Below are 10,494 nucleotides of genomic sequence, written 5' to 3' on the forward strand. Positions count from 1 at the left end.
TTCATCAGGCCTGGTGTCAGATTCCTCGCATCACCTTCCAACATCTCGTGGAGTCAATGCCAAGAAGAATCGCCGCAGTATTGAAGGCAAAGGGTGGCCCAACAAAGTACTGATAGGGTGGTCAAATAATCTGGCCACTCAGTACATATATTTATATATATATATAATTTTTAAACTGGAAAATAAGATTATATAAAAAGCCCTAGAAATCATATGATTAAACATCCTGACGCTGCTACACAGTAATAATGAACAATAATATTATCCCGGAGCCTCTCTGTGTCTTCACTGAAATTCTCCCGCATGGGGATGGTCGCACCCACCTCGTCCACCGATGGGTAAAGGGCAAAGAGCTCGGCCTGCCGGTTGGTCCTCCGGGCCTCCTCGTTCTGCTTCTCAAAGTCCTCGGCACTCACGTGCTGCAGGAGGTTTTCCAGCCGCTGGTCAGGCTGCAGGCTGCGCAGGTTGAAGTCAAAAGCAGTGAGGGGGCCTTTCCCAGACACATCACACAGCACCTTTAAGGGGCGGGGGCCTGCCTGTGAGAAAAGACACATCCTTGTGAGAGAGACTGTGGATCTAAAATGAGAACTAAACAATCTGGGATGTCTCAACACTGCTCCCACGTGCGATTATAGCATTAGGCCTCAAGGAGTTTCTGAGCCAACTGGGGGTTTGACAAGAATCACATCTTCGCTTCCTACCCTGAGCATCCTAAAATGAAATCTCTCCTCCTCACCTGGAAACAGGTAATTACTCATTAGGTAAGTAAACCTGAACTTGCGGAAAGGTTTGAAAACGGCACGGTGTTCCTATAGGTTTTTGGTGTGTTCTTTTCTGGAGATTGGAAGCCCACGCCTCTTATGAGCCGTGCTCGTGTCTCATGTTCAAGCAGAACAGACAGGAACAAGGTGTAACAGAAAGGAGACTGGCCTAGGGAATAGAGAGACCTCATCCTAATCTCAACTCCAGAACCTGGCTTTTGAAACTGGAAAATAAGATGACCTGTGAGGAGCCTTCAACATTAAACCTTATCTAAACTCCAAAGCTGAATCTATGTTTCTGGAGACAGAGCTATGGGCATGGGAACAGATTTTAGTAACAGTTACAGGAATAAGCACCAGAAAAAAAGAAAAAGTGTTTTCTATTCAAGTAGTATCCACGTTTAGCTGCAGTGTGTTTGAAAAAACTCTTAAATCAATCATGAAGTGAATGCTTTATTCCATTAGAAATGTCTTGGAAATTTGGAATGCATATCTAACCAAAGACTTGGCAAGGACTATATAACCATAATCAATAATATGTTGTAAGAATATAGACGGATCTGTTATAAACATCTATAAAATTGATGATAAATTGTTATCCTAAAGTTCTACTAAATGGATTACACCCTTTACAATTTCTCTATAAGGTACACTTTTTGTGACATCTATCTACCTCATAAAAAATACTACTTTGCTAGATCATAAATTTTACCTAAAATGAATGTGCTAGCAATAATCAATATTAACACTTTAATTATTAATATTTTTGTTTGTTTTAGAATTTATAAAAGCCTTGGGGAAATGAAGTGGATTTTCAATTTCTTCAAAAGGATATCAAGAGATATATATGTATCTCCAGAATTTATCCTAAGAGTACCACTGGACAAGTAAGCAAAGATACAAAGACAAGAGCATATCTGAAACATCGTTTTTAATAACAAAATGACAGAAATAATCTAAATGCCCCCTAAATGACAGAAATAATCTAAATACCCCCTAAAAGAGGAAGCATTAAGAAATTTTAGAACTTTTATATAATGAAATGTTGTGCAGCCAATAAAAAAGAAAAGGACATATATTCATTATATTGTATTGTTAATATGAAGTAGAAAGTTATATAATATTATGAATAATATGACCCAATTTTATGAAATATCTGAGTACCATGAAGTCATATCATATAGGTATTTAACTTACATAAATTCAGGCATCTGGCCTCACCGTTCTACTTAATAAGGTAAATAAGGATGAGAATGAAAGGGAAGATGTTGCTGGTCATTTCATGGTGTGAGTATCACTCCATAATGAGTATTAGTCTAATACTTAAAAACATAGTTTGTTAATAACTTGCCTCTGAAACCCAGCCAATGACTTCATTGAACATTCTGTTAGCCTGCTGGAGGAATGAGTGTGCTTTATGGGGGTGCTGGTCATTCACCTATTGTCTCTCAGCTCCATATTTATCCTTTTATACAATCTGTGATGCTAGGTCTACAATTCAGTAAATCACATTTCTGCTTTACCTGCTGCTCCTTTTAAGTTATGCCAATAGGGGGCGCTACAAGGGGCGCTACAAGGGGCTGGGAGAAGAGACTGGCCCCTTCCTCTTTGCTTACAGTTCTTGCCATGGTAGTGGCAGTAGTTCTAGCCTTGGCTTCTTTGGCGCTTCCAGAACCATCCTCATCTTACCTCCTTGGAGGTACCAGAACCAGCTGAGCAATTCCACCTCCTAGGAAGTCTGGTGTAACAGACTTCTGGCCTCTATAAGGTCTTTCTTCTGAGATCCTGAGGTACCAGCACTGGCTAGACCACACCCCCTCCTCAGAGATTTGAGTCCTAGCTCTGCGGCCCCTCTTCTGAGCTCCTAGGTTCTGATCTCCAGGCTCTTCCCATTCGATCCATGGCTCCTGAGACCAGCAGCATCAGCATCTCCTGGGAAATGCTAATTAGGAATGAAAATTCTCAAGCCCCGCTCCACACTTAGTGAGTCAGAAACTCTGGAATGGGGCCCAGCAATCTGTATTTGAACAGGCCCTTCAGGCCATTCTGAGGAAGCTAACGTTTGGGAGGCACTGCCCTAGACCCCAGTCCCAGGGTGGTGTGCTGTGGTTTGCAGTAATGACTCCCACATAACTTCAATGTTCCCTTTTGGTCCTCTCAGTCGTCCAAAATCTGTTTAACCAATTCCCTACGTTAAATTTCTCCTGTGGAAATACCTAGTGTGGCTGCCGTCTGACTGATACAAGGAACGATTCACTTTGCCATCGTGTATGGTAAAAACTGAATTTAGTCAAAATTACCACTGAAAAAGTCCCTTCAATCTCCCACAGAGTACAGCACACAGATGTTCTAGGCCTCAGGAAGCCCACCACATTCAGCACTAGAATTGATGGCTGATTCCTCTGTAGAGCTCAGAGTAGGCAGCTGGCAGGACTGGAGAGACTGTGTTGTTAGAAGAATGGGCACTATTTAAAAACCCTCCAGTACTATTCAGCAGGGTGAGATGCTTGGGCTAGGACAGCACCTGAAAGCTAAAAATTATACTGGTTTAAGAAGAAGTCCTATTCAAACTTGGACAAATCCCTTCCTATATGTTTTATTTTTCTTAATTATAAAATGAGCCTGTTGGACTAGAGCACTGGTTCAAAATTTATTTTTAATTGTGGTAAAATATACATGACAAAATTTAGTGTTCAGTCAGTAGTGCTAAGTATAGTCACACTGTTGTGCAACCAATCTCCAGAACTCTTTTCATCTTGCAAAACTGAAGCACTTTACCCATGAAACAGTAACTGCCCATTACCCCCTCTCCCAGCCCCTGGCAACCACCATTCTACTTTTGTCTCTATGGATTTGACTACTCCAGGTACCTCGAGTAAGTGAAAGCATAGTGTCGGTAATTTTGTGACTGGCTTACTTCACTTATAATGGCTTCAAGGTTTATACATGTTGTGGTGTTTGTCAGAATTTCCCTCCTTTTTAAGACTGAATAATTCATTGTATGTGTATGCCACATTTGTTCATCTATTTATCTGACCATGGATACATGGCTGTTCCCACCTCTGGGCTAGTGTGAATACTGCTGTTATATAAACATAGATGTACAGAGCTGACTTTTAAACTGTAACTACTCTGTAATAATAATAATAGTAACAACAATAATAACAGTAGCCAATATTTATTGGGTACTAAGTGTCAGAAGAGACATGGTTCTAAATGCTTTACACATATTAACTCATTTAATGCTCAAACAACTTCATGAGTTAGTTACTATTACCACTCTTGTTTTCCAGGGAAGGAAACGGAAGCCCAGAGAGTTTAGTTATCCTATCTGAGGTTGCAGAGTTAGATGTGGTAGAATCACAGGGGGCCCAGGCAGTGTGCTTCAGTGTGGAGCTTTTAATCCAGTGGTTCTCAACCTTCTGGCCCTTTAAATAGTTCCTCATGTTGTGACCCAACCATAAAATTATTTTCGTTGCTACTTCATAACTGTAATGTTGCTACTGTTATGAATCGTAATGTAAATATCTGATATGCAGGATGGTCTTAGGCGACCCCTGTGAAAGGGTCGTTTGACCGCCATAGGGGTCGCGACCCACAGGTTGAGAACTGCTGTTTTAATCAGTCTGCAGCCTGCCTTAGGGGCACCTCTATTCTCCACAGGAATGTTATAGGGATAGGGCCCAGTGGCCTCCCCCAGCAAGTAGAGCCCCCCCCCCACTTTTATCTATTTTAATTACTGAGCATCTGGGTTTTCATTTGCACACTGATGTCTGTGGCTACAAACAAGTCTGGAAAAAAATCACTGACTCAGATGGTAGAGTTCCTCCTATTCTAACATTCTACGAATTTCGCCTTTTTAGTAGTTACTAAAACCCCACAGCCTGCCGTGGGCAGAGCAGCCAGTAACCTGGTAACCGTGTTTGTTGATAGGAAATACCTGAACTCTGGGTTCACTGCACTCCAAGATTTCTGACTCAAACGTCTGTTTCTGAAGCGTCTTGTGAAAATCTTTTCGGGATCCAGTCTTTTTAAAACGGCAAATCTCCGAATTTCCTTGGTGTCTTTATTGTTGTTATTATGGGGGGCGAGAGGAGAGAGAGGGAGAGAAAGAGAGGCAAAATCATTAGATTAAAAATAAAAGTAATGGCTTAAGCATAGACTTGGTGCTGAAAGGTCTTGCAAAGAGAGGACCAATTGTAATTCCTCACGTCTAATTATGCGCCAGGCCTAACACAAGGCTCTCTTGTACTGAGACACAAACTTGCCTCCTGGCTGGCTCCTTATTAAAGGCAGGGATGGCCTGGGAAAATGCCACCTCGGAGGTGTGGTCATTTCAGCTGTGGGGCATTTGGCTCCAAGTTGAAGCTAAACTATGACTCTAGTGTAAGCAGCTGGAATAAATCTAGCAAAGTGCAGAAGCAGCAAATAAAGGTCATTTGAAGATAAAAATAGAGGAAAACATTTAATCTCCATATCAATGTTCTTAAGAATTAAAAAGGCAGGGCATGATTATGAAAAAAAATAGAAATAAATGATTTATATACTGAAAATCTTTGCTAGCATTCTCAATCTCCATTAAAATGGTGTTTTAAAAAATGTGTATCTGTGGACAGGGTTTAAAATATAATGTCTAGGACAGTGATGGCGAACCTTTTGAGCTCGGCGTGTCAGTATTTTGAAAAAACCTAACTTAACTCTGGTGCCGTGTCACATATAGAAATTTTTTGATATTTGCAACCATAGTAAAACAAAGACTTATATTTTTGATATTTATTTTATATATTTAAATGCCATTTAACAAAGAAAAATCAACCAAAAAAATGAGTTCGCGTGTCACCTCTGATACGCATGTCATAGGTTCGCCATCACTGGTCTAGGACTATCCCTGGGGAAAGAAATCAGACCATAATTTCATAACAAGAAAATCAACAGGTATAAATTGTCAAATAATCACCATAGAAACCAATGTGTATATTGCCCAGTTTTATGACTCAAAGACTTCCTGGAAAACATGCTGCCAAGTCAACAGCGCGAGCACGCACCCATGTTGTTTGATTTCCCACACTATTAGAAAAACCACCGAGCAAGTTGGCAGAGGAACACGAACTGGGTTAGTGGCAGATCAAATGGCAGGCAGATAAAGCAGGGGGTGTAGGAGGGCTACTAGCAGTGACCCAAATACAGAGTTTATAACTCTTTGGGAGGGGCAAAGTGTTGGGTTATGCGCAGTGGCATACACAGAACAAGTATTCCGTGCATTCTAGTTGAGTTAATTAAAGAAAAATGAGACGTCCCAGTGTCATCTGCAGGGAGAACGGAGAATATGACTCTCATTGGATCGTATTATGCTCTAAAGATGAGCTATTTGTTTTGAGTAAAAGGAGACAAGAAATAGCCTAAAAGAGAGCCATGATGAGCTTGGTGACTAGTTCAGGTCACGGTTTACTGTAAACGGCCACCCGTTGTCAGTGTCTCCTGGCCACTTACATCGCCTTGACCCAACCTGCACTGACCGGGCTGGGTGAACAACAGGCCAAAATGGGGAACCGGAGACAAACAAACAAGGAAATGAGAAAGGTGTACTCTGAAAAAGGAAGTGAGGCTAAATATTTAGAAAGGATTTTAAGAGAAATAGCCAGCACAACTTCTGGTTTGAGATCCCTAAACACCAACACAATAAAGAAACTTTAAAATGTTAATCATATTGCTCATAATCATCAATTAACAAACAGCTTTTTGGAGATCCTGTGCAAACAATTCCTCAGAAGTAGTAACTAATTGTAATATTTAAGAAAATGATTTTGGTTCCAGTTGCTCTACGTAGTAGAAGGTAGTAGTAAAAAAGGAGTAGATACAATTAGGACCAAGCTCTATTTTATACTATAATATTGATCTTCTATTTTCTAACACAGATCCTTTGAAAAGAGAGTTTCCCAGGGGATTTCATAAACACGCTAACTTCTCAAAAGTTATTCTCGCCAATATAAATTTCGGCAGCAATATGTACGTGGGTGCTGGATGGCTGGGCTTTTCTAGTACAGAAAATGAATTTTTGGGACTTCCCCTAAGGGTGAAAAGAAATAGTGTCATATGACCTAATGTCCTGGGGGCAAAAGCCACCCAACTCAGAGAGTGACAAATACAGGCAAGTTTCAAGTTGTATCCTGATTATACTACCCCAAGTGACAACATGCTGAACCAGTGGAAAAGCCAATTTTAAGGGAAAACCTTCCCCAAGGAATTAACTAATATTAATTCATTCTAAGATGGAAGCAAACTGAATTAACTTCAAATGTCTCACTGTAGTACCTGCCGTTTGCCTTTCTCAGGACTTGTGCGCTGCAAAGGGAACTGATGTCAGAGCTCCGTCACATGCCTCTTCACAGGGAAACCTGTGTGGGCCACCAAAACGAAAGCCAGGAAGCAGCCTCATTTAAGACCGTAGGTTAAGCCTTGGTAACCAGAACAATATCTGTTTTAGCTTTGTCTCTTGTCTCCAAGAGTGTTTACTTACATGTGTGCAACACACACAGACACACACAGACGCAGACTCACACAATTACAGACTGTGCCTCCATCCATCATCCTCAAGTTGCCTCTCTGTTGCTTCATAAGGTGAGGCACGGGCATAACATGAATTCTAGGATATCTCTCCCAGCTTGAAGATTTTGTGATAGTTCCTACACTATAACTAAAAAATTCAAATCCAATTTTCTTCTCAAAGTATGCTCAAGTCTGGGGAAAATGAAATTGATTTGCCAATTGTTCTTTTGCTCTTTTATGCAAAGAGGCTTTCTTTCTTTCTTTTTGTCCTTGGTTTTGTTAGAATGTTTTCTGGAGTTCTTTACATGGACCCCAAAGACACTGACAAATGAGCATTTAAGACAACAAGTTACAGAATAGTGCTAGACGTTCACTTCACAATATATACACTCTAATCCTATGTATATGCCAGCCCTCAGGATTTGGGTATGAAGAGCATTAAGGCTAGTGTATTCTGTAGCTGTGTGTGCGGAACCAGAGCAAACTTTTTCCCTTCCTCATTCTGGATTTAGCATTTATTTCCCCATTTAAAATTTCAGAAAGTTGCGAAGCTCCCTTGTGGCAGTAAGGGTGAGGCCAGCTGGGGAGGAGAGGATTAGGTTGGCAAGCATGTAAAGATGACTCATTTCAGAAGCGCCCACCACAGAAGGCAGACACCACCACTGGGTAGGTAGTGAGACTTCTGGCCGAGTGCCACTGGCGACCAGAGTCCCAGCCTCGTGGCTCCACCCAGACAACGAAGCCAAATGAAGCCATGTTCCTGTTGAGCCTAATTGTAGATGAGACGGGGAAGTAGACCAAGTGGTGGCAAGACTGTCTTCATGCAATGAACACAACCTATTGCTTCTCAAGAGAACTGCATCCCTTTTCTTCAAACACCATGTTACACATTTGGGGACCATCCAAAGACCAAACACATTTTGAGAGCATTCTCTTTAGAGCCAGTGTGGTGGGATAGACAGAGCCTGAAGACCTGGTTCAGATGCTGGCTCCTTACCTACTACTGGCTCTGAGACCTTGGGCAAGTGGCTTCATCTCTCAGAACTACAGTCCCCTCAAGTGTAAACTAGGGGGAAACACTGCTTTTTGGAAGGCTTACTGTGAGGACTGGAAAATAATTATGTGCCTCTTCATCTTTCTCTCTTCCCTTTCCCATACCTTTTCCCTTTCTCTTCCCTCCCTTCCTGTACAATGTGGCACTAAAAGCCATCAGAACAAGGTAGCCATCCATGCTGGGGGTGCTGAGGAAGCGCAGAGTGGGAAGCTGAAGACTAAACATTTAAAAGATTTAAAAGGGCTGCCTGGCATGGAGAATCAGAACCCATATGGTGTGGGGAGGGCATCCAAACCTGGGGCAGCCTGGCACAGGATAATAGAGCCTGAGTGGAATGAGGAGGGCATGTACCTGGAGGAGAGGCCTGCCGCAGGTGTCAGGGCCAAGGCAAGGTGCCAAGGGTGTCCCTGTAGAGGAATGGCCTGGCACTCAGTGTCAGGAAAGGCTGAAGAGGCCAAGCCTGGGGCAGGGGTGTCAGATTATGAGGAAGAGGGCAACTGTATGGGGATGGAGGGGTGTTGGCAATGGTTACAGATTGGGAAATTAATCAAGTAAGTAAACACATAAGGACAATAGGAGTCAGACTGTTCACTGTCTGAGAAGCAAGTTAAAACTATAGAGAAAAAGAAAACCAGAATGAATATTGTGATGTTGGACTGGGGTAGCACATATTGACATGAACTCATAGCTTTCAGCTCACACAGCTCTATTCACTAAGAAGACATAGGAAGAGCAACACCTTACTAGCAATGAGCACAGCCAACATCTACATCTTGGCTTCTAAGTACCCTTTCCCACTAAAAGGAATAAGAGCTTTTGGAGAAATGATCAGGGGTGAGGAAAAGGAAAGCATGAGATCAGCCTGGAATATCTTGTGGCAGAAAGCAAGAATGTGATCAGCGACTGCGGGGACATGGAAAAAGGACCCAAGAACCAGCTGAAGAGATTCACAAAGGTCACTTTGAGGACAATTTGAGCACGAAAGGAAATGATAGAAATTGATTAAAACATAGGAAACTATAACTCCATTTTGATACAAATAAAATGAAAGCTAGTTGAGGAATGGGGCATTTATAATAAACCCCAAAATGGAAGGACTTTCTAAAAAATAACTGGCATGTCATGTCAAGATCATGGAAAGTCAAGGAACTACTGAGAAACTATCTGTCCCTGAGTAAACAGGACTAAAGACGTGTAAAACCTAACGCAATTCATGACTTTAAACTGGATCCTTTCGCTCTGATGGGCCTTTGATTGTAATAATGTATCAATACTGATTTTTTGAATGTGATGGTTTTATAGTAATTATGAAGGAAAATGTCCTTGTTTGTAAGAATTACACACTGAAGTATTCAGGGGTAATGAATGGAGAATTAGGTCAGCAATTTACTCTCCAGTGGTTTGGGGGAAGAGAGGCGAAGGTCTTTGTACTATACTTGCAAGTTTTCTGTAAATTTGAGATCATCTCAAAATAAAAGGAAAATAATATATGTTAGGTGTCAGGCATTGAAATGAAAACTGGTAGTCGGTCCTATTTACCAACCATGCGTTTATTGTGCAGCTCCTATGAGTGTAGGAGAGACCTCTGAACAATCCACTCTACCGCCCAGTTCCCTAATCTCATCTTTGGCTTGGTTGTTGGCTACCAATGCCCGACTGGTTTAGGGTACAACAGCCCCACCCCTTGACTCAGAGTGGGACAGTTGGGCAACTTTGGTGTGTGATCCTTCCAGAGCACCCTGTGGATCAGGCCAAGAATTTATTACACTACCATCTTGGTTGTGTACTTCTCTATCTTGCTTCCCCCACTCCCTTACAGGCTTCTTCTAAGGAGCATGCTCTTGAAAATCACACGCACCCGAAACCCTGTCTCTGGCTTAGCGTCTCAGAAATCTCACCAGCTCAATAAATGAGATTATTTTTAAAATAAAAAACAATACAATCACATGCGATACCACTGCATGTATTATAGGTCTAAAGACTCACATTTTATGGATATCCTGAATTTAAAGCCTTCTAACACCTTATTGCTGCTGGACTGTATTATTTTTATACTAGAGGCCCAGTGCACAATATTCGTGCCCTGGTAGAGTCCCTAGTGGCTGCTGGCCTTCTCCTGGCTGCCTGCCGCTG

At 41.8% G+C, this 10,494-nt stretch overlaps 1 protein-coding gene across 1 annotated transcript in view; it reads right to left on the bottom strand.

The window, feature by feature from the left end:
• Positions 1–10,494, bottom strand: part of LOC102252163 (dedicator of cytokinesis protein 8) — a gene marked incomplete at its 3' end in the record, with an annotated part of 65,014 nt that overhangs the window by 7,280 nt on the left and 47,240 nt on the right. Inside the window, exons 6-7 of the mRNA XM_014529189.1 lie at positions 4,702–4,825; positions 324–536 (exon numbers count right to left, since the gene is read on the bottom strand). Of these exons, the coding sequence (XP_014384675.1) occupies positions 324–536; positions 4,702–4,825 (337 nt within the window). The remainder of the gene's footprint in view (positions 1–323; positions 537–4,701; positions 4,826–10,494) is intronic.

This window comes from Myotis brandtii, unplaced genomic scaffold (assembly GCF_000412655.1).
Source record: "Myotis brandtii unplaced genomic scaffold, ASM41265v1 scaffold672, whole genome shotgun sequence".
In the NCBI taxonomy this organism is placed as follows: domain Eukaryota; kingdom Metazoa; phylum Chordata; class Mammalia; order Chiroptera; family Vespertilionidae; genus Myotis; species Myotis brandtii.